Source organism: Pholcus phalangioides, unplaced genomic scaffold (assembly GCF_987345545.1).
Source record: "Pholcus phalangioides strain wild (caught in Gottingen) unplaced genomic scaffold, Ppha-v1.0 ptg000007l_1, whole genome shotgun sequence".
Taxonomy (NCBI): domain Eukaryota; kingdom Metazoa; phylum Arthropoda; class Arachnida; order Araneae; family Pholcidae; genus Pholcus; species Pholcus phalangioides.
In genome coordinates this window covers 13,398,386-13,423,804 of record NW_028301600.1, presented here as the reverse complement: position 1 = coordinate 13,423,804, position 25,419 = coordinate 13,398,386, and the positions used below count along the sequence as shown (strand labels likewise).

The 25,419-nt window shown below is 37.7% G+C and overlaps 1 protein-coding gene across 2 annotated transcripts in view; it reads right to left on the bottom strand.

The window, feature by feature from the left end:
* The window catches only part of LOC149084943 (chloride channel protein 2-like), a 424,727-nt gene that overhangs the window by 259,668 nt on the left and 139,640 nt on the right, over positions 1-25,419 (bottom strand). For both annotated transcript variants that reach the window (XM_089232681.1, XM_089232680.1), the window contains one exon: positions 15,058-15,208. In XM_089232681.1, the coding sequence (XP_089088807.1) occupies positions 15,058-15,208 (151 nt within the window). The remainder of the gene's footprint in view (positions 1-15,057; positions 15,209-25,419) is intronic.

Here is a 25,419-nt window from a genome sequence, read left to right as displayed (position 1 = left end):
ACTTATGCACGGCTGTATATTGCGGGCAGGGTGGGGTGAGCCAAGAGACAAAGTTTTCATCTATGCGAAACATTCGTTCAGCGTACGAAAATTCGCAAATGTGTTTCCAGCTAGATGAAATGTATAATTGATAATTTTTGTTGCACCACATTCATTTTCTGCCCACGAGGGATAATTAGACCCCAAGGACCTACAATTCATTGCCGATTCCGGATGGCAGATTTTTTTTTCTACTCACTGAGAGGCTGGTGTGCTAGCCCCTTGGTGTGTGGGACTCCCTGCGGTAGCAAATGTGTTTTGTGGTCATGTTGCCGTTTCTGTTGTTCCCCAATGTCAGGAAAGTTTCTGACAAGAACGAATCGAATATCGAACACACGATATACATCCTTTGGTATTTTTTAGGTAAGTATCTTATCAACCTCGGCTACCACACCTAATGTATAAAAAATTAGTTTTCTCCAAGAATCATCAATCCAATATAGTTCGAGTTTCACAGTCGAAATATTTTTCCTTAAAATGTGAAAGAGGTCTGGGATACTTACCTCGGGTAGGCTGTTTTTCTTTCTGGTTTTTTGTTTAGCTTAGCTATAATGAGTGTTGGCATTCATCTGTCTGTGACATTTTTGAGTGGGGTGGTTCAAAATGCTTGGAAGACGACATCAGGTTTTGTTTGGGGTAAGTTCCGATAAATAAAAGACAACCATGCACAGATAATAGTGGGACGGGAAGAAGCAGTGTGAAAATAGCTAATCTATTTGACCATGAGAGAACATAAAATATTTCCCATTGGGATTAGGAATTTTGTCTATCTTCTTTCAGGAACAAAAAAAATGGAAATTCAACGAGAATCGAAGAACGATGAGATTTCTATTGGTTTGAGAATGGGGAGGATTCTTCCTTCTGCATTCTATGGACCCTTTGTGGTGGTCACATATACCCCTTTATAGAATAATACTGAGTATACATATGTATATAATATATAAAATAATAAGTGAATTGCTTCCTCATCCAAATTTACTAACCCCCCCCCCCTCTCCGAAGAACCAAAAGTGTAGCGATGGGGGGGTCTGGTCCCCCCGAAATGTGAGAAAATGGCCGAAAAAGGGAAAAAGATGGCCAAATCTATTGTTCTATCACTTTGGTCCCCCCGAACAAAATTTCTGGCTATGGGCTTGCAAAGAACGTTCACAACCTCATGTGGTCATGTGCAAGGCTACTTTTAGAGTGAGTATCTAAAAATTGTCGCCTTGCCATAGGAAGGGGATGGGGCTAACCGAGCTCCAGCCCTGGGAGAGCTCCTATAGAAAATATTTTAATTAAATTCCTTCATCTTTTTAGAATAATAATTTTTTTAAGGTTAGTAAGGCAAGATTTTACGGAAGATATTCCCTGTACCCCCCCCCCCCCAATGGCCTCCCAAATGTTGCAGCAGGACCCCACCCTAGACCAGACTTTTCCTGGGCCATTGCATAGTGAATTTGTAAAGTGAAAAACTGGGCTTTTGGGCTGGAGCATCATTCTTTCCACTCCCTGAGTGAATTCAAATAATCAAGCAGGGGCGTAGCCAGAAATTTCGTTCAGGAGGGTGGGGGGAAACCAAACTGATAGAACAATAGATTTGGCCATCTTTTTCCCTTTTTTCCCTAATTTTCTCATATTTCGGAGGACCAGACCCCACATGTCCCCCCTCCCCGCTACGCCCTTGTAATCAAATAAATTGCATGTTATTACGAATCCGTTCTGAGCATTTAGCAAGCACTTTCAAACAAATTTTTTTGCATGATACAAGCGAAAAGGCTAACTACTTGCATGATAAATTTTCTCCTAATGTGTAAGGTGCAGTAGTGAAAGTTATGCGTTAGAGTTAAAGTTATGCTCGTTCCAAGGAATAGGAAATTTAGTTTTTAATTTTGCACTAAACACAGTATTTACATTTGGAGGAGGTAGGAGGTGCGAAAAATCATTGATCATTTGATCATTTTTGTCGCACCACGGTCATTTTCTGCACACGAGGGCTAATTAGACCGGGACCTACAATTTATTGCCGATTCCGAACAGCAGGCTTGTTTTTTTACACTCGTCGAGGGGTTGGTGCGCTAACCCCTCGATGGGGGACTCCTTGCGGTAGCAATTTTTGCTGCGGTCAAGTCACCGTTTTTTGTTGTACCCCTACGTCAGGAAAGTTTTCTGACAAGGACGAACTGGGTATCGAACTCGCGACACCTCTAAACATCCTTTGGTACTTTAGGTGAGCATCTTATCGACCGGGCTACCGCGCCCAAAAATCCAGGACTGGGATTCAGTGGAAGAAGCTACCCTGGGGCGGGGTAGACCAAGATGTGGGGTCCCAGCATCAAGGGCGACTCCTTGACACATAGTTTCGGCACTCCTCTGGCTTATAAGCTATAAAATCATGGACAGAGATACGGGGGGGGGGGGTGGGCATCCACCCCCCAGCGTCAAAGGTGGAGTCGACTGATCTAATGTATATATGAACTGACATCATCATCCTGACCCCCCAGCAATAATGACTGTGCCCCCCCCCCCCTTCCCAGACTTCCAAGTCTATCTCTGCCTATGTGTAAAATGACCCCGCCTCAGCATTATTTCTCAGCTAGACAAAATGCATAATTTTTTTTTTCCTGTGAATCATTTATAATTTGAATTTTACTGATAGGCCCTGCCTATGTATGAGAGGGAACTATGGAACTATAGGGAGGCATGGGGAACAACTGCAGCAGGCGGAAAAATTTAGGGGGGCGGCAGTTTTCTGCTGTGACAAAGAACACCGTTACAAAATTATTGAATTTCAAAGTTGTGGGGGCAGCAAAATAATGTAGCTGAGACTATTCAGCCCCATCCCCCAATAAATTCTGGGGGGGCACCCCGATAATTAATGAATATAAAATGCAATGCAACGTTTGCCTGCCCCACCCACAGAGTACAGGCTCGAGTCCCATTTTTTTTATGGGACGATTGATAACTTTCAATCCCCTCAATGTGTTCTTCATGTTGGTGCCTCTGACAGACAAAACTGGGGGGGGGGGGGCAAAAAAATTACCCCATATACATTTGTCGGTATCAGTCACAAACAACGAGACAAATTTTTCTAAATAAATCCTGCATTCTCTTGGGGCATTCAAATGGTCCACTTCAACATGTGTCTGGATCGCCCCATCAATGCAGAGTTTCATTTATTGTAAAACACTTTACCCTGAGGCAAAGGAGGGACACTTAATCAGACACAAACGAGAAAATAAAAGAGGATGTGTGATCTTTCTTTCTCTACAAAAATACTCTTTCTACGTGCTTGACAGTGCAAATAACTACTGGACACGTGTATAGATAAAACAAGCCAACAGAACAAGACGTACAGGGTGAAAAAAAAATGTTTTTGTTAATTTTTTTAAGAAAGCAATCAGTAAAAGGTTTACGTGGTAGGTAACTGTGGGTACTCAAACAGCCACAGCACCCCCGAGTTCCAACGCACCCGCTAAAACATATGGTGTCTGGATACCCTCCATCACTTAGGAAAAAACCTGGAATCTTTGACACAAGTGAGAGAGAGTCTTGTGAGAAAGAAGGGTGGGCCCTCCTTTATCGGCACCTAAAGGATATATCAATGATCTTGTTTTGAAACCAGAGGCTCCAGCAAGATTCAAGATGCATAGGAGGGAAACAAGCAGTTTTTCTTTTCAATTTTTTTTTGTTCGATATTTGCGAAAAAATGAGAAATCTATGTACGAGATTTATATTTCTCAAATCAATTCTGTGGGTGCTCGAGCACCCACAGCACCCCCGGCTCCGACGCCACTGACTGAACTACAAAGGCAATGAATCTCAATCTTTCCTTAGAGCGCATGTGCACTGAACAGGGCTGTACGTAGACACGGTTGGACATAATTTAGGCCAAAACTCACAATTGCTGATACTGCCACTAGATGAGGACCAAGGATGGCATGGGTTTAATTTCCTCACACGTTCTTTCCTAAATTCATTTTCACATCGGCCAGCTGTTGTTGAAAACCTTCGTATGAAAAGTGGAGAGTGATATCATCCTTGGATTATATTATAAATAATGTTTCCAGAACTGGTTTAACATTAATATAACTGATTATTTATTACTTTAAATGTGGAGATACACAATCTAAGCACTGGCGTGAAAATGCACGAATAGCTTACTTGCTGGAGACACAAAAACGTTGTGTTGTGTTTACAAAAGCACCGTTGCCACTATATGATAGCAAAATAACATCTTTAGGTTTTAGCCTTTTAAATGGCTAAGTATATTTATTACAATACTCCCCACAAAAAATATGAAATACATAGATGATTATATGAATACAAAACAGAAGTTAATGTTCATAAATCAAACGTGAAGGCTTTTTCCGCTCACGCAATGGATATCGACGAGTCACTGGTACAGTACCTTTATCAGCAATATCATGATTCACCGGATCACTTTTTGTTGCACAGTTCTTATCAAGAGCAGAAGAATTCACTCCACTGTCATTGACATCTGACACAGGAATGCAATTGTCACAGCTAGATGAAGATTCGCTGTCATCACTGGGATTTGGAAGTGATGAATGAGTGATGTCCTCATCAACAGGAACATGTGTAATGGATCTTTCACTTGCAATTGATTTCCTAGGAATATCACATTCACTACTATCAGTAGTCACTGGATTATAAGCATGATCAGGGCGTAACTGATCAATGTGAGCAAGATATTTCTCACTAGCGATGTTAACAATCCATGTCTTGCTTCCCTTGGGTTCTGCTAAAGTTCCCCGACTCCACTGATGATTCTTACTGGATCGAACAAAAACTTTCTGACCAGGGTGAAAATAACTTTTTGCATTATGACTACGGTCATAATACATTTTCTGTGAATCTTGTTGTTTTTTTACTCTTGCTTGAACACTGGGATGTACAAGAGACAATGGTGTTCTGAGTTGTCTAGACAAAAACAATTCAGCGGGTGATACACCAGTTGTACAATGAGGTGTAGAATGATATGTCATCAGGAATTGAGAAATTTTCTTAATGATCTATGGTATGATCATTTGAATTATTTTGCATTTTTGACAATGCATGCTTGAAAGTCTGTACTGACCTTTCTGCGAGTCCATTAGATTGAGAATGATATGTTGGTATCAGAGTATGAATAACTGCATTAGATTTTAAAAAGGATTTGAATTCCTCTGAAACCAATTGAGGACCATTGTCAGAAACCAACTCTGACGGTAAACCGTATCGAGAAAATAACTGTTGCAAAGCATCAATGGTACTGAAAGAAGTAATAGAAGGCATTTGTATCACCTCCAACTAACTTTGACTAATTAAAACTTCAATAACCTGTGCGGACTAAAATAATTTAATTTTTTTTCTCCAGATGGGTCATCAAATTACTTCTATGAAATTGTTTGACATATGGGTAGGAAACAAAAATGTTACAATATCTGAAGCCATTTTAAATTTTATTTTAGGAAAAATTGCCAATACAGATATTTCTAAGGCATTGATGGAAAATTTTAAAGCATATGTTTGAAATATTTTTGTCGGGCAATTGAAAAACTGTGGCAAAAAGTGGCAAACTAAAAGGGCCAATTTCTTAGAAATTATTCATTATAGCTTGATGAAAATAAATTGTGAAGAGTTACTTAAAGAGTTATTCATGCTGAAGATTTATTTGAAACTGCTCCAGGTACATTACAAAAAAATTTAGCCATTAAAAGATCTAGAAAATCCAATAAGCTGTTCACCAACTGCATTCCTAGACCGAAGTCGCAAAAAGTTAAACCTCTTCTGAACTCCATGAGCCCAGAAGAATTGTGCATAGGTATCGAAGTAACACTGAGAAGAGTGGGCAAGAGTGATTAGGTGACTATATAGTGAAATAACTCAATGTCTCTCCAAACAGAGGGACTATGATCAGGAATGTCCACAGATCAATTCTTCAAAAGTCATCTTCATTATCAGCAGATCAAGTGTTTGCTTCGATGATGGACATTAATCTTTCAAAGCACGAGTATAAAGCCCATGATACACATGCTACTAAGTATCACAAAAACATGCTACTTTGGTTGCATATGCTCGAATGTGAGACTGATATAATCTCATTGGTTGCATATGCTTTCATGCTATTTAGTACCATATGTATCACAGGTCTAAACTCTTATGAAAACAAACAAAAGACTTACGGCCGTATTCACCAACACATTTTAAACTACAATCGCAGGTTAAAGGATTAGCGATTGACACGGATTGGTTAAAATCCTCAATTTAACCAATCCATTTCGATCTTCAATCCTTTCACCTGCGATTGCAGTTTAAACTGTGTTGGTGGATATGGCCATTAGAGCATGAACTCTATCTTGGGTATTACAGGATTAAGGAATCAGAATTGTTATGTTATTCACCTGGCATCAAAATAACAGAGATATGTAACATTACCATTAGGTTCCCATGGAAATAGTCCTTAAATCTAGTGATTTTATTGTTTTACCTCCGGTGATCGATCTGCTGGATCGTGTACTGCAGATCTCTACCAATCGGCCGTCATGTTGTGTTTACATTCTGAATGTTGCCAGATTTCAGTGCTGCCAATGTGATTTGCTGCTGGGATGGTGCATGATCGGATGAGTTTCCCTCAAGTATCAGTGCTGTGCTGGAGATGATCGCACTTCAGAACAAGCACTTCAAGTATAGAACACGTCTGTATCATCTTAACTAGGCGCTTTGCCCGGAGAGGAGTGCGCTGGGTAGCACTTCCGCCATCACCATGTACAGTTGATTTTAGTAGCGATCTGCTAGTGTCGCTCGGGTCATCTGACCTATTCGTCTGAATGACATGACTTGAAAACATGTAGATACAGAGGAATTGCAACAAGATGATTAGCAATGTTCAAGATGTTTTTCCCCACCGAAAGTTACCCTTGCGGGTAATCCTGTGGGTGGGAATGAATCAGGTAGGAGCGGATATTAGTGAGCCTCTGTCAGAGTACCAGAATTTACTATTATCTGCTAGGGAGAGGTGATCAGATGTGGCAGTGATTCCAGTACTGCCAAGGGGTAGTAGGGAGTATAGGAGTAGGATCCACCAATTCTCAATTTAGGCCTGAAGGATATTTGCTCCTCAGGGTCACGTTCTTAGAGCTTTCCACATTTACCAACAGGTGGCTTCATTGGGATGGGATTTATCTGAATATGAGGGGGATTTGTGAGGTTTACGATAAGCTTAGGTCAGGTTTTTTACTCCCAGACCACGTGGTTGGGAATGCCGGTTAGTTAATGATAATCACGACAATGCTAACGGGGAATTACCTACCTCTGACCTAGATGGCTTCTCGATTGAAACTAAAGCCCCATTCACATGTGCAAGATTGGGGGGGGGGTCGCTTTAGTGATAATTACCAGCATGGCAACTTTTTCCCCCTTGTAAGGAAAAAAAGGTGGGAGAGAAGCTCATCAAAAAAAGCCCATCTTTCTTGGGGTAGATTGGTGGTCGACACAACCTTCTCTCCCATAATTCTTTGTGCCGTGAAAACTACTGTAAGCTCCTTCGTCAGCCATCTTGAATCAATCACTTCCGTTAAACCCACGTAACCAGTGACGACTTCCGGAAAGAACAGGGGGATTACTGGCATAAACTAAACGTCATGTGAATGGTTTGTAGCAAAAATCCCTGTTACCGGGAACTTCCAGAGATACGTTTTATTGCACATGTGAACATGGCTTAAATCACAGGGCAAACTAAAATGTGTGCTAATAAATGACAGGAGTTTGGGTAATAAGAAAAATCTTTTAGAAACTATGATAGCTGTGTGTGTGTGTGTGTGTGTGTGGAGGGCCTGGATCTTAGTTATTACAGAATCAAGGGCAAACGATGGAGATGAATCTTTCTTACACATCTCAGGATACGATACTTTTTTGAGAAATAGATCTGATAGGAAAGGAGGTGAAGTGTTGATATAAGTGAAATCATGTTTGAAGGCTAGAAGGTGTAATGTGCAGAGAAGTGCCGCTGTGGTGGTCGAGTGGTTATAGTGCGGACTCGTGATGCGAGGATCCGGGTTCGAACCCCACAGTGGTGGTCGGCTGAAGTTGGTTTTCTGTGGTTCCCAACTTCAAGGCGCAAATGCGAGCCGATCTCCCCGTTAAAAAGTCTCGCCACAGAGAGCAACAGTCCTACAACGGTAAATCATTCACCCATAACACTTCACTCATAGTTAGAAAAACTGGGGACAGCACTACACATAACAAGCATTACACAGAAACAAAACTTTACGTCAGGTTGCACTACACGTACACGCACATTCCCGCATGTACCGATTCGTTGGGGGTTCGTTGGGGGGTTCCGCGGGGGGGGGGGTGCATTTGGGGTGTAGCAGTAGTAGGTAGGGACTCCAAAAAATGGCTCGGGGATCGATGATGTTCTTAAGTCAGCCACCTCGTTGGGCAATTTGCCTGTTGTGGCGTTGTATTTGTATTTGTATTTGAAACTATATAGGTTGAGCTTGAAAACAAAAAGACGTCAAACTACAACACAAAACTTCATGATGAAATTTCCTACATGTGCAAGCATAAGAGGGTTGTCATACTAGTGGATTTTAATTACCTGGGTATCGATTGGGAGAACCTTTCAGCTAGAGATCAATATGAAAGACTTTAAGTTGCTCAATAATTTTTTACATCAGCACGTATCAGAAGCCACTAGGGGTACTGTTATTTTGGATTTAGTTCTTACCAGTTCCAAGAATCTTGTTGAACATGTTTCGGGGGGGGGGGGGGGATGAGTTTTCTTGCAGAGAAAACTGACGACATGATGATCACTGGAAGTTTTCTTTGGGTAAGGTGGATAACAAAAAACTGGTTCCATGTTTTTGGAGAACAAACTTTGATGTTTTGAAAGAAAGGTTAGCACAAGTTTTCAAAGACAGGTTGGAATAAGTCGTGGTGGCAAGTCAATGGAAAGAATTTAGTACAAAGCTATCTTCTGTTTTGAATGACGTTATTCCCTTTGTTCGAAAAAAACAGTGTTTATACATCGTGCCCCCTATGGTTCACTGATAGCATGCGTAACCTTTATCTTGAAAAGAAAAGAGTATAGAAGTGGACGAGGTGATCTTTTATTGTTTACTGATACAAGAAAGACGTTGAAGAAAGCGATAAGGAATAGTGAAAAGGAAGTTGAGTCTAGGTTGGCAGACAACATTGTCTCCGACCCAAAATCTTTTTTTAGATACACCAATAATAGATGTAAGGGGACAGTTGGCCCCCTTTCAATTGGAGGGTCTAGGGTAAAGAGGAATGTAGGTATGTGTAGTGCTTTCAATAACTTTTTCGCAGCGGTTTTTAATAGAGAATACAATATTCAATGTATGGGTGTTGTATGGAGTAATAAAATCTTCAACAATATTCAAGTGGAAGATGTGGAGGTCCTAAATCTTCTAAAAAATGTATGTGCGAGCAAAGCACCAGGAGATATCTATCCTAGGGTCCTTAGGGAATGTGCTAATGAATTGTTGGGACCAGTCGCGCAGATTTACAAGAGTAGTGTTACTGAGGGTATCATCCCAAGGTATTGAAAACTTGCTAATGTTGTTTCAATATTTAAAAAGGGTAGTAGTGAGGGTGTGTCCAGTGAATTAGACAAGCTCCCTCTCAAAAATTTTGGAAATTATTATCAAAAAGCAATTGGTGAAGTGGCTAGACAAGAATAATATATTGTCAGATAATCAGCATAGGTTCAGGAAGGGGAAGTCATGTGTAACTAACCTCTTTTTCTTCTATGATCATGTGATTAAAGCTTTGGGTAAGGGCAAAAATGTAGATGTTGTTTACCTTGATTTCCAGAAGGCATTCGATCAGGTCCAACCTGGTAAACTGTTGAAGCGTTTACACGAGATCGGGATTGGGTGCAACTTGCTGAATTGGATAGAATCATGGTTGAGAGATAGATTACGAGTTATGGTGAATGGGAATTATCTGATGAGACAGACATCACAAGTGGAGTTCCTCAAGGAAGTGTCCTTGGCCCCATACTTTTTTCACTTTTTATAGATAAACTTGATCAGGGTATTGATGGGATTGCTAGCAAATTCACAGATGATGTGAAGCTAATAGGGGTAGTTGGGAATCAAAGCAATAGGGAGTTGCTCCAGACCCACTTGAACAGGATTGGAACATAGGCAAATGAATGGAGCATGAAGTTTAGCTTTGACAAGTGCATGGTTGCTCATTTTGGTTCAAACAACCCATGTTTCTCTTACAAGTTGAATGGTATCACTATCCCGGCTGCGACTAGAGTGACCGATTTGGGAATTCTTATTGACGAGTGGCTTAGGTTTTCTGAACATTGTTCAGCTGTGGTAAAAAAAACAAATAATAGTTAGTTTCAGGTTAACTTTGCAGTGAAGAGGAAGCTACGAGGGAACCGCATCACTCGTTGTTATGACAATGAAAGCCTCTTAACCTATGTATCTATGCGCGGCCTCGGTAAGGTATGGCTGATTCTCGCAGAAAAAAATATTTTTTACGTATAACGTAATGCTTGTAGAAAAAATTAGCTAATGAAAAAAAAAAACCATTGTCAATACATGCAGTCTTTGAAAAAAAAAATATTTTTTTTTTTATTGAAAAGTATCTTAGTAACTTCTATTAACCCAGTTTTCACGTTTGAATTTGGGAATAGACCCAAATAAAAATATTAAAAATGATAAGGAAAAATTTAGAATTCTTTTACTCACTTTTCTTGCCGAAATTTCCGTCGCTCACCCACCCGAACACATGTACGTCGATGCCACTTATCACTACAGTTTTAGTAATTTTTTACGGATTTCCATTCTATGGAATCCTCACTTGAGGTTGCAGAACTATCGGATTCTCTATTACTCATTAATTGTTGTTGCTCCAACATGTGTTCCATCAGGCCATCTGCAATCCAAAATTCTTCCTCTTTTCAATAATGTGCTTTATGCATTATTGCCAAAAAGAACGGAGAACGTTTAAGCGTGTCTATCTCTAGTGAAAAGAAAGATACAACTGTCACAGAAGAAAAAAATAAACTGCAAGCTTAAACCATTGTAGGTCTCTCTCTTGCTTATTTATATTTATCTGGAGAGACACTGAAGGGGCATCTGGAGGAACAGCCTTTGCTGTGGCAGAGAAGATGGCGTTGGTGTGGGTGCAAAAGAGACATTACTTATGTCAACACCCTCCGTTATTGGCTATTGGAATTCAGAAACCACCCCTATCCTACGAACACGGCAAGAAATAGATAATTTAAAAAAAAGGGGGGGGGGCACCTGGAACCGTAACCTACACCCATAAAGAGAGCCTCTCACAACGGTATTGGCACTGTCGTGAAAGAGGGACACTTCCTGTAATCTATGAGTAAATATCTGAATTCATTGGAGGCTATTTTCGGGAGAAAAAAAAACTGATTTAATATTCGTCTGGGTGTGTAGGCCTATAACTACATGCAAAACTGAATGAAAAATTGTATCCATTGGAAAATTCAACAAAATGACGATATAATATATAAATATAAAATTGTGCAACCAAAAAAAAAAGCACGACAGTGATATTGGTGGGGAAAATTTCTTGGAAATCTCGCCAAAATGTTCTTGAGCTCGCCATGGATTTTTGATAATGGTAACCAATATTTTTTCTAATTTAAAAATTTTAAACGAATATACATTGGTTCAAAACGGTATTTTTGCAGTATCTTTTTCGAAATCATAAAAAAATTTGAAATATTCTATATAAATGATCATCAGAAACCTCCAATGTATGGGAACTATATTTTGCGGTGAAGGAATACACTCTCTACCTTTCTCTTCACTGCAAAGTTAACCTGAAACAAACTATAGTATGCTCAGTTTTATTTTCAAAAAGGTGTCTTTGCAGTCTTTTAAAGTCACTCTTCTGCTTTTCCGAGCCTTAGTTCGTCCTGGACTGGAGTATGCTGTAAGGTTTTGGAGACCATACCTACAAAGGGACAAACTTGGTTTAAGGGGTGCAGAGAAGAGCTACATGTCCTCTTTGGCACGTGCGGCTTAAGTTATGAAGACTAGATTTTTCGAATATGTTTACATTGGATGAATGCAGGTGTTGGGGAGATATGATCGAAGTGTTCAAAACCTTCAATGGGATGTATAGGATGTATATACTATATAAATTATTAGTACACCGTCAATCGACTGCTTTTACAAGGGGACACCAGTATCGTTGGGTAATGGACAATTCTAGGTTAGGTGTCGCAGAGAACTTTTCTCAAATAGTGTTGTTAATAAATGGAATAGCTTACCCCTGGAGGTAGTAAATTCTAACACAATTGACACGTTTAAAAAGAAATATGATAACATGTCGGGGTAAATCGAGAAGCTATCCATACTTAGAATAAGACGACCATAAGTACATTTTATAGGCGTGCATATTTTATCATGTATATATATATTGTTTATAATTTTTGCAATTGCATTTTTAATTGGGTTGCTGTATTTTAGTAATATAATGACACCCATACTTGTTATGGGCATTTTTTTCTTTAGCCACCTTGTTGGGCATTTTGCCTGTTGTGGCCTTGTATTTGTATAAGAAACAAAGTGTTTTTTAAGGGGGTATAAAAGCTGTTACATTGGTCATAGCCGCTAATTATGAAAAAAAATTAATAGATTGAGTAAAAATTATGCATTCACCAATTTTTTTAAGATTTCTTGATATGGTGCCCAAATTTTATAATGTTTAAAATTATCTTGTTACAGAAAAACAGTTTATTTTGGCTGTGAATGTTACGTTGGTCCTGTGGAATGACACTATATAGTGAAAAAAATATGTCTTTTAAGAAAATTTCCTGACTGGTTTTGCGATTCAAATTCTTCAGGGAGAAAAAAGTTCGAAAATATTGTTGCCGTATTTGATCAGATCGTTAGGCTTAGGGAGGTGGTGGTTTAGCACCACTCCCAGTGACGTCACAACAATACACAAAGGCCAGTTATATAGGAGGTCGTGGTATAGCTAGTTCCCTGGGGTGCTTATAATTCTTGAGCAAGGGACAGCTTTAAAATATTGAAAATGCAGTGTTTAGTGCTTGTTGGCGATCCCTTGGCCACAAGGGAGCCAGTGGAGATGAGCAGTACCTTGTTAAGTCCAATTTATTTTTGTGTGTGTGTGGCATTTCATATTTGCAAAACCTAATCTTTTATATTCCTGAATCATTTGTTTTTATTACTTAAATGAATTTAAATACAGTTCGTACGTTACTGAGTATTGGTTAAATCTGTTTAATTTTAATTTTGTCTAGATAATTAAATATTTTTGAAATCCTATTAGAATTACATTAAAATCTAATTATTGTGGCACAACGTCAATTTTGATTATTTTTTGTGTACATGTATTTTTTTTTAATATTTAATATGTTCGTGACACAACCACAACATATGTGATATATATACACCAGTGAAAGATTACATATGTATATAGTATTGTTTTTTCTTTTGCCATACGTATATACTTTCATATTGGGTTGCTTTATTTTGGGTATATCTGACATCCTTATTTTTATTGGCATCTTTTTTCAGCCATGTTGGTGGGCATTTTGTCTGTTGTGGCCTTTGTATTTGCATTTGAATGAACTGCAATTTTTTATCATTTCTCCTGATGATACCGAACACTAGTGTTGAAGAAACATTGATGATCAATTAACCCTAACCATTGTCAGCCTTCAAGACGAAAAATGAACCTTTTATTTAGGGCAGTGGTCGGCAAACTCATTTGTCAACAGAGCCAAATATCAACAGTACAACGATTGAAATTTCTTTCAAGAGCCAAATTTTTCAAACATAATAAAAATGTATCTACCTATATAGTTTAACTTAATTAAAGTACTCCCAAGCTGGCCTTTGCTAAAAACGTCCTCGATCTGACTAAGGTACGTGAGCTGAGGTCGACCCCTTTGAACTCTCCCATTCACACTTGTCTATCACCTTTCGTTCATCCTCTATATATATCCAAACCATCTCAAAATACCTTTTTCAATCCCCAACACTACATCTTCTTTCACTCCACAATGCTCCATATAAAATTAACTTAATAAACTTTACTTAAAGTTTATTAAGTTATTATTTTACTTGTTGTCTTACGGATATCTGGCTCCCTTCTCTGGGAAATGTGTGGAAGACGGGTTCACTGTAAGCTCGTCCGACAAGATGTTAGCCGGAGGACGTCGTCGATGAAAGCCTAAGCTGCATCGCCTTCGGATGGTCGCCCCTGGTGGATTGCTTTAGCAGCAATGACCGATGTTGGATGCAGATGGAGAAAGGTGCCCACGGGAGAGTCGTCATGATAGGTGGTGGCCCAGGAGCATCGTTTTCAGAGGTGTGGCCCCTGATGGATCGCTTCTAGCAGTGTTGACCAATGTTGGATGGAGAGAGGAGGCCTCGGGAGAGCCGTCATGAGATGTGGTGGCCCAGGAGCATCGTCTTCTATGATCTATGGTAGAGGTTGACGTTCCTGAGTATGGAAAACATTGCATGTCCCCTCCCCCATGTTCTGAGAGGAGACTCATCTATTGCGTCTATCTACCTTGAGTACCTTAGTCTCGTTTTTGACAACTTTTTCCCGAACTTCCCAGTTTTGACCCAAAATCCAGTTTTGATTGGTCGTGGAAGTGTCACGTGACAGCAGCGTCGGGCTTTCACTCTTTTTTTCGGCAAAAATCCGTGAAAAATATGACTCAATTGGGAGGGGAGGGAGAAAGAACAAAATGGCCAAAATGCGTGTCTAAACATGATTTTGCAAAAATCTGGAATTTTTGTGCACGCACACCTGGTATTTTGTGGAAGAGCCACACTAAAGGGGCCAAAGAGCCACGATTTGCCAACCACTCTGATCTAGGGCATGAAACCTGTAAGCTACAGTATAAAAAAAACTGGAAAAAAAATCTTTATAAAAACAAATTAGTATGATCTTCACTAATTAAAGGGACATAGGACTGCTGATCAAAGACAAGGAATCAAATGGTTTCAGATTATTCATAACATACTGTACCTGCAAGACGCCTCTGCCAAGCACTGCGATAAGTTTTCAGTTGTTTTTTCCTTATTGTTTCCTCTTTTTTTCTTAATTTTTGTAGAGCTTTCAAGCGTCTTGCTTCTGCTTTTGCATATGCTTCCAGGTCTTCTTTGTATTGGCCATACATCTAAACATATCAGAAAAAATAGAGGACGATTAGCCATACGTCATATTATATACATTTGCCTTTCTTTTTAGTAAAGTAAAATTCTTCTGAAATTTCTCATAGAATTTTGTAATTATAATGACCTTACAAAAAGAAAAAAAATAAATTGCCTTTAAAATGATGTGCCCTTAAAAGGATTCTTTAAAATTTAAAAACATCTACAATTTTGAAATATTATAATTTAACAAACTGAAGAATATCCAACTGTTCTCAACTTAGAAGTTTGTACTTTACCATCATTCTTTAGTAATCTTAAATCTCTGAAAATTTCACATGTTCATACATAGCTAGGGTATTTAGGCTTTCTAAAAGTTCTGGATCACATTGTTCATAAATGTTATACCAGTTTTAGGTATAGCAGTTTTCTCCTTCAACACTACTATGTTCAAAGCTAATTTTTTTTCCTTTCAGCATAATTGTACAATGGAGATGTTGTATCCGTGCATACCTGAAATCACATACAGCAAAGAACACCTTTTGTGTCTTAAATCTGTTGGATATATGCAAAGCATGTGTGCACAAAATTTGACCCACGAGTCAACTTGGCCTGTTTCAGAACTTTATCTGACCAACAAAAAAAGAACCATATTTCATAATTATAAAATGAGACGTAGGATGTGAAGTCGAAAGCAACACTGTATGCATATAAAGATTAGAAAAACTATGAATATAAATTGAAATTCATAACGATCTTTGCACTGGTTGTGGCATATAAATTTATATGGTTTCAACAGCATTGTTTATACATATTTATTTAGTATTTAAACACATAATTTATGTGCTATAAAAGTCTTATCAGTGGTTCAGCACCAGAGTTGAATAACCCACAAAAATTTAATATTGCTGATTGCCATTACATTACATTATTGCTATGAATGACCATTTCTATGTGTGCCAAACTCATTTATTTCACATAAAAGACTGTCATTGACACCAGCTAGTGAAAGGTTAGGCAGTTAGGTGTATCAGAGAGTTGTGAACCAGTTGCCAAAACAAACAAATATTGCAGGTGAAGTGTCAGAGTATGAGGATTTGCTCAGTATTTTACAAGACAACAGTGATAATGAGAAAAGTTACCAGCCTAATGATATTGATATGGATTCTTCAGGTGTGTGTGTGTGTGAGAGAGAGAGAGAGTGTTATTTATCATACATAAATTTTTTTTAAATTATTCAAAAAATTCTTCACAATTCAATAATTTTTTTCCATTACATGAAAATTGTGTTTTTTAGGCAGATTTGGCTTTTAAAATTTTCCAACATCCTTAACACTAGAACCGAGGACTTTTGGTATACCTAGAACCGTGGATTGGGTCAAATTGACCCAAACTGTGAAGAAACTGTTCTATAGTGAAAACAGGAATTTATTTCCAGTTCCGGGGGTTTTCCCAACTCTTATTTCACAATTTTTAATTGCATATTCAACAATGGAAAACTATATTTGTTTATGAATATAAAATGGGCATCAAAATAAGCTAAAAATGATATAAATCAATAAAAATAAGATTTTGTACAGAGTATACCATTCAATACAAAAACTTTTTTCAGTAATGCCATAATGTGGCATAGATGTAAAATCAGCATTTCAAATTAAGTATCAGAAAGTCTATAATATGATTGTAAAATAAGTATTGATTTCTTACTGATAAATAGAATTTATGATGAACAGTTTGGAGCAAATTTTTTTCAAGGCTCTTGTACATTTACTGCATGTTGTCGCACAATCCATGAAAAAATTAACAGTTTTGTTTCTACATTTTGATGTTACCTTAAATATCGGACTCGTTTATTTTTTCTCTTCTTAATTGCTAACAAAGAGTTACATGATCAACAGCACACAAACATTTCGTCTTGTGCAAGGGCGATGCATATGATGGATGCAGCTCTTCAATAAGATTTTAGAGGAATTTCATTCAAAAAATAGTTTTGGTATTTTGTTCTATATGGAATCCAGGAATTTATTATAATGAGAACTAGGATGTCGTAGAAAATGTAGACAGAGGCCACCTCTGTGATGCTTTCTTCATCGAATATTTCCCTGTCATTTGATTGGCTACATCTACGGCAAATTTTGTTGAATTGTAGTGTAAAATATTTTCTGGGGAAGCTTTTTGGATCTACTGCTGTCAAAATCAACTGCAGATGAAGCACACACATGCTGAGCAATAATAAATTTTTTATCCATTTCTCCACTATGAATTTTCATTATGACATCATTGTATTCCACAAGCAATGTTTCATGCAACTGTAGTTTCTCTACCTTTATTGTGTGAGGTACTTTTCTTTGATTTCGTCTTGCTGTCCCTACTAAGCTCATATTTTTTGGCTTTTAGCATTTGAGCCATCTTCGATGTAGTGAATAATAGTTGTCAGTTGACATTTTTGCCCTAGTGATCAGTTGTATCACTACATGCTCTGAAAGAGATATTCATTGGACACTGTGTACAAGTTTCAGAAATCTGTTCAAAATATTCTGGTGGACCTCAACTGCAAGCCAGAACTCTATTCCTTTTTTGTGACATCGTTTGCATAGAGAAATTTTAGGTACATGATTTTTCTAGAGTTGAGTTTTTTTTCTTTCCCAAAATTTTCTGGAGTCCCGTCAGAATACAGTGTATTCAAGTTCACAAGGAAAAAATTCAACTTGTCATTCCTTCATTTAGAAAAAAGATAATCTCTCCTGGGACAATAAATTGGCCTTGAAAGACCTCCTCAAGGGATATTCTGACATTTTTGATCAGTCACACATGGGAACAGTCAATAGCTTTGAAGTCAACATCAAGCTCAGTGAGAATGCAGCGCCTAAAAGTGTGAAAGCACGACCAGTTCCTCATCCCATGCATGTTGCTGCAGACAAGAAAATTGACAAACTGGTACAAAACCGAACACTAGAACAAGTGGATGCAATCAATGAAGTTGTTGAATAGGCTTTTCCTGTTTATGTCACAAAGAAAAACAGACATTCGTCTATGTGGTGATTTCAAATCCACAATAAATTGTTTCATGATAACTGAGTCACATCCATATCTAACATTTGAGGATGTCGTTGCAAAGTTGAATGGCTGTGTAGAGTTTAGTGTCATCGATATGAAGGAAGCATTTCTTCAAGTCAAAGTCAACAAATGTTCACAGAAGTATCTGGTCATTTCGACACACAGGGGTTATTACCATTACACCAGCATGCCATTTGCAATATCATGTGTTCCAATTATTTTCCAGAAACTGATGGATCAGTTCCTTGTCAGAATAGAGGGAGTAACGTAACTGGTTCCAGAACAGTATTGCAGTTGGTAGATTCAACACAGCAGAATACTTATCAAGACTTTGCAATTGCAGCTGTTCAAATCACGAATAAAATTCTTGGGACACAAAATCAACAAAAACTGTATTTTACCTGATAGTGACAGGATAAGAGCTCTCAGTGAATTGCCCGCACTAACAAATGTTCAGGACTAACATCTCTTTTAGGTTCAGCGAACTACTACATTAGATTGGCCAAGAACTTGCAAATGCTTTGTGTGTGCACCCTCACACAAACTTCAGCAAAAGAACATAAGTTGGAAATGAAGCAAGGTTTATCAACAGCCCTTTGAAAACATGTGAGAGTATATATCATCTGATATACTGCTAGTACATTTTGATCCAGCAAAACCAATCATAATGTCTTCAACCAGAGGTTTGGGAGCTGTGATGCAACATCGTGTTGATGGCCAACTGAAAATGATTGCTGCTGCTGCTTCCAGAACTCTCAACTAGGCCGAAAAGAACTATTCCAGTATCCATCGAGAGGCCTTAGGCAGGGGCTGTTTTAGGATGGTGTGACTGGTGAATGGTAAAAAATGTATAAAATATGCATGAAAGATGACTAAGATGAGGAAAAAAATTGAAGGTTTGAGTGTATATAACATTATGGTTATTTTCAAAAAGAAAAGAATCGATGGGCAGTGCACCTATATACGTACAATACATAGCGATTTTGGTTAGATAAAAATATACACACACACTCTGTCTCTAGCTCTTCTCTTTTCGTTTATCCCTGCAGGAGATTTTGGGGGGGGGGGAGACACAACCTTCTTTCTCTTTTGTTGTGCTGTAAAAAATAAAAAGAATGGAGGAATCTCCCTCGTTCACAGAATTTTTCTGCTAACAAGAGCAAGAGTTTTGTGGCTTCAACCAGAGGTTTGGGAACTATGATCAAACATTGTGTTGATGGCAATTTGAAAATGATTGCTGCTGCTTCCAGAACTCTCAAACAGGCTGAAAATAACTACTCCAGCATTGATCGAGAGGCCTCAGCCATTATGTTTGGACTGCAAAAGCTTAACAAGTACCTTTTCTTGGTCCAAGAAATTCGTAGTGATTTGAAAAACAACCATATTTGGATAAGTGTAGATGAAACCACTGATGCTTGTGGTCGCATGTGGCACATTTGATAAGTGGAAAAATAGATTTTAAAGGGCCATCTCTTGACCACATTTGCTACCATGCAAGGCTCTTGAAAAAGTGTATCTATCTGGAATCATAAGATTTATAGATTCTTTCCACATTTCATGGCCAGGAAGCTTTTCCTCCTGTGAAAATGTCCTTGCTTTTATCAGTGATACTGCCCAGTACATGGTGAAAGCCCCCAAAGTAGAATGTTTAGCACTGGTCAGCGACGAGCCTTCAGCTGACTGGAAATGTTCTGCGGTAAAAATCCCCAAACATATAATAGTGTTTTTTTGCACTTTTTCTTAAAATTCTTCCAAATGGTTCTGCAGTAGCGCTAATTGTTCTGAGACGGACGTCACAGATTTTGGCACATTCTGCTTTGGGGGTGAAAGCTGGAAAAGCACTCAAAGTGTTTTACCCTAACCTTGTACACGTGACTTGCTTGTAACATGACGACCTGGGATCCTTCAAATTCTTTCATTTCAATTAATTCTTAGTTTAGGCCTCAGGGACCTCTCAGATACCAGAAACCACCCGAGTTACAAGCTGGCACTCCAGCTCGGGCCAGTTATGTTTGCCAAGCCTGGCAGTCGGGGAGTGGGGTCTTCTGGCTGTCGGGTGAAAACGGGACCAGAGGTCGGGCTACTGATGTCCCACATAAATTCCGCTTACACCCGTGTGGAGGATCCTGGAGCTTGTCATATTACCTTCCTCTCCTGGTCTTAGGGTATTGCGGAGTCATTGTCTAACTCCGTATAAAGAAAATAAAAATATTGTGCAATATATCAAATTGTGATAAATATTTTGCAATGTGATTATACAAGAATAATGTGCAATGTTTTTACCTTCACGCTGTCTGGGGCCGCATACCACTTCACGGTCAATAGTTTCATGAGAATTTCAATGTGCAATAGGCCTATTATTGCAGACCCTGGCCAGGTCTTCAATGTTTACCTTTTCTATGTTGCCAACTTCCATGTCAAAAATGGAAAATAGTGTTTTATTCCGTATGATATGTAAATGAGTTTTACTAAATTTTTACATATAAGTTTTTACTAAGTTTTAAATATTGATTCAGCTGTCCGATTGGTTCTTGGAATGGGAAGTTTTCTTTTAAAAGCCACCAGTGTGATGAGAAAGGCACAGATCTAACTAACACTCACAAGGATCAGTTTTTAACAAGGCATCTCGGGCCTCCGGGCTCTTATTTCTGTCAGCCATAGGATGAGTGAGATGGTACACTAGCCTTCTCTTCGAGACATCGACTCCTCATCGAGACCTGGTCCTGTGAAACTCACGTGGAGAAGGCAGATCTCAACTGAGACAAAGGAGTGGAGCTGATGCCGACACAGAGCCTCCACCACATCAGATACAGAGTGGGTGCTGCCTTGGTCATTTAGGATACAAGCCGGTGACGTCCATACAATTGAGGGAGATGCTGATGCATGGATATAACGAACTCAGACTAACAGATTGGTGAGACAAAGACAATTTGATGTGCAATATTTACAAAAGTTTAAAAACTCTAAAAAATTGTTGCATTAATGTCTTAATCCTTTTTAGCTTGTTAAAGTTTTAAATTATGTAAAAAAATTCTAATGTTGTAATAAATCTAATTAGTGGAAAGAAAAATGTTTCATTGTTGCCATTCGCAAGTGCTGATTCTATGTTGGGGAAAGATAAAAATAGAATCCGGGATGTAATGACGGCAGGTTCGTTACATGCTTAGCTCATGGGTTGCATCGCATTGCAGAAAAAGTTAGAGGGCTGAATGTGTCCATGAACAGTCATTTCATCAGTGAAAAAAATATTTGCGAAAGCCCCCATTTTGATCAAAACTGTACAAAGAAACATGTCCAAACAACCCCTTCCACCCGAAGCCTGTTTTGACTAAATGGGGAATGGGGGTGAAAGCAGCATTATTTTATTCTGAAAATTTTGATAATGTGAAAAGTGTAGTTGACTCTGTTCAATAACGATTCATCTGCCATAATTGCAGCGAAAGCGTTTTTTTCCAGCGTAACGCTGAGAAGAGATTTAAGTCTAATTGAAACATTTGTTTTGGTTGCCGAGCAGCATAACCAAATTAGAAACCTGGGGTCTTTCACTAAACAAAGCCATACTGGTTGTAAGGAAAGCTCAAAAACAAGTTTTAGACATTCCGGATTCTATAGGAGAGACCATAAAAGAAAAATTGCAGATAGTATTGGAGAAAAATTGTGGTTTTCAGACATTGCAGACAATTAACAGTTATTTGAATGGCAAAGATGTTCAATTACATCTGAAACTCAAAAATCGTAAGCCAAATTTTATAAATATTGTCCCGTAAGCTCTGTGGACATAGAAAGGACCTTTGCTGCGTATAAGATTCTACTGCAGGATAAGAGACAGAGCGTGACTATGCAAAACATTGAAAAGCGCATCGTTATATGTTGCAACAGGAATTATGCTACTTGACGAAGTAAGTTAATATTTTTGGATAAGAATATTTTTTATTATTTCTTTATGATATGTAGTGCATTATATGGTGGGTTTTCCGAAAACTATTTTTTTTTGCAGCATTAGCATATTTTTACTGGTTTTTTTCATTTTAAATATGTTTTAGATTTTTTTTTATTGCATGGTTATTCTTTTAAATTGTAAGTACAATTGATACAGCTAATTTTAATGTCTATTTTTCTATTTTCAATATCATATTTCGGTTCTTTTAGTGCATATTTTCTCTATTTTTAACGCATATTTCAACGTTTCTCAAGGCGTACTGGCATATTTTTAGTGCATATTATCCGGGCTCTACTGATAATACTTTGCTGAAAATTATCTCTCCCCACCCTATAGACCTCAAAGAAAATCTCACAAAAATTAAAGTTTTAATTACATTTGGTTTATTATATAATAACTATTCTTGTGAGAATAATTTCCCCCAACATTAAATTTTTCAAAATCATATTATAAATTACTTAAACAACTAATTTGCATTACATCACCATTGCTTAAATCTTGAGTATTCTTATATTGATCTCCTGAAGATTTGAAAGAAAAAGAATGCAATTTTCACTTTAACAGGAAAGATTTTTTTGTTTTGTTTTCCATATCTAAAAGCAAAGCAGATAATGAATCGAATCTAGCTCTTTAAAAGTTGGCTAAAAGAAAAGAACCGAAATACTGGACATTACTGTTTCTTCAAACCAGGGACGCCAGAAGATATTTGCTCGCGTTGCTTGAGCAATACCAATCACTTGAATGGTATTGCTAAGTAACACCATTCAAATTCAGCCAATAGATGATTTCTAATTTAAAGTGCCCTTCTAAATATGACTAAAATTTTTTTAAAATTCTAAATATGGATCCTAATTTATTTGGCATTAGTTTTGCCCCCTGAAAAACATTACTAACAAAAGTAAAAAAACCCACTACTGTACTTTTGGCTGGTATACTGGCCCGCAAAAAGACAAGAGTTTCTCAATGTATATCTTGCTCATCATTTCCTATTCAAAAACGGCCAGTGTCTACTCATCTCCCTCTTTATCCCCAGCGGGTTTTTCTGAGCAAGGATGACACCTCCACTTTGCATTGTAACTCCTTTCCATTTCCTGGAACCGCACCCCCCCTTACCCTAACATGTCTCATTACATAATTTATTTGTCCCAAGTAAATTACGCTATACAAATTAGAGTTTGATACAAGTTTTATACAAGTAGAGATACTCATTTACACTATACAAATTAGAGTTTACAATTAAATAACATATTTTACAATATTTGAAAGAAAATACAAAGAGAAAAAAAAAAAATATTTGAATGGACACGGTAGAACAGTTAATTCATAATGTGATGAAGAAAGCTGGGACAAGGAAGAGAGCAGTAGCTAAAAGCTAGTAAAATGTTCTGCGATGTGTTGCTCAAATTCTTTTTGAAGCAGAGAGCTTATTAGGGCTTTTATTATCATGACAATTGCAATAAAGCGGCAGCCCCTGCTTCTTTGGAATGGCCATTGTCCAGCAGTCCAACCTACAGTAATTCAAAACACAGATTGGGCTGTACAAGAAAGGACCAGATTGTGGGGAAGAGGTGTCAACTCTTCTTAAAAATATAATGGGGGAAAAAAAAACAAAATTGTTGTACTCTGGGAACACACACATATGCCCTTTATTATTAACTTTGTAATAGTGTGTATTCTGCCTCTCATAGCCAAGGATACTCTCGCACCAACAATATTTTTTTTATGAAACCTCACTTCAACAATACTCGGTACCCCGATAAACCTCTCTTCCATGATATTTTTTTAAAATCTTGTTTGGAAATGCCCGTAGTTAATTGCCTCCCTATATAACAGTAATCCCTCTATAATAGTGGTTCTTAATTTTACTCTGAAAATTGGTACAGAGTGATTTTTTTTCAATACTATTTGAGCATTTTTAAAATTGGAATCATTTCTTTACGATGAACACCTGATGTGATAAGGGCTGCGTTAGGACTTGAAGGACACACTGTATATTGTTGTACCAGCTGGAATCAATAAGTAAAGAACATTGAAACTGTTTCCCAAATTCTGAAAAAAAGTTATAAAACAGTAACTTTTTTTAGTTAAGTGTTTGAATTTATTGAAAAAAAAAACCAAAAAATAAATGTTAATAGTAGCAGAAAAAAGAAATTAAATAATAAGTAAAAGAGAGAGTTTATAAAAATTAATTAATACAGATAATTAATGTGATTGATTGAAGAAAAAATAACGAATAGAAAATTGATTATTCAAGGACGTGTAGGAAGGTAAATCATATTGCACTTGGAGTGCGGAATGGAAAAAAGGGTAAGGGCCACTGGTCTTCAGTGATATATTTCTTGGTCCGCAGAGAACAAAAGGCTTAGATTTGCTGTACCAGTGGTTTCCAAATTGTGTGCCGTGTTACCATGATGTTCCATTCATTAATTCAAAAAATCGTATGATTTATTAAAACATTTCTTAAACCCAATATTGAGAAATCTAGAGTCAAGGAACAAGAATTTTTAATTAGTACAGCATCCGTTTTTCTATGTTGAAACAGAAAAGTTCATATACACTGACTGGGTGGGCAAAAAAAAAAAAAAAATGTAGCAGTGTATCGCAGGCCTCGGACGAAGTATATAGCTCCATTTTTCCTGTTAGGCAGGACTGGGACTGAAAAAAATTTATCAAATTTTTTTTTTCAGCTGTAATACAAACGGTACAGTGAACCGTAAATGTTTGGAAATCACACACTGGGCTACACTATATGTGCAATAGCACATAATGTTGTGTGTTCAACCAGAGCCACCCTTAGGGGTGTGTGACAGGTGCGGTCATACCGGGACCTGTGATTTAGGTAATAGATTCCGCACTTACTGTAATGGAAGTGAAAAAATATTTACATGCATCAAATATATATACAGTCGATCCCGCTCATAACGTTTTTGAAAAAACATTGTAAACAGGAAATCCTATTGAGAATTAGTTAGGATTGAGACCACCAAATAAGACAGACCCATGTACTAAGTGGAAAAACGTTGTAAGCGGGATTGACTGTATATTTTTTGTAGTAAGCAAGGTGTCTTAGCTTCAACTGATTTGATTCTGGAATTTTCATCAATTCTGGAATTATTTTTCTCATTAATACTGCATTTTCATCAATTATAGTTCTCATTAATTTTGAATTTTCATGAATTCTGTGATTTTTTTTTTTTTATTGATTCCGAATTTTCATCAATTCTAAATTTCAATTGATTC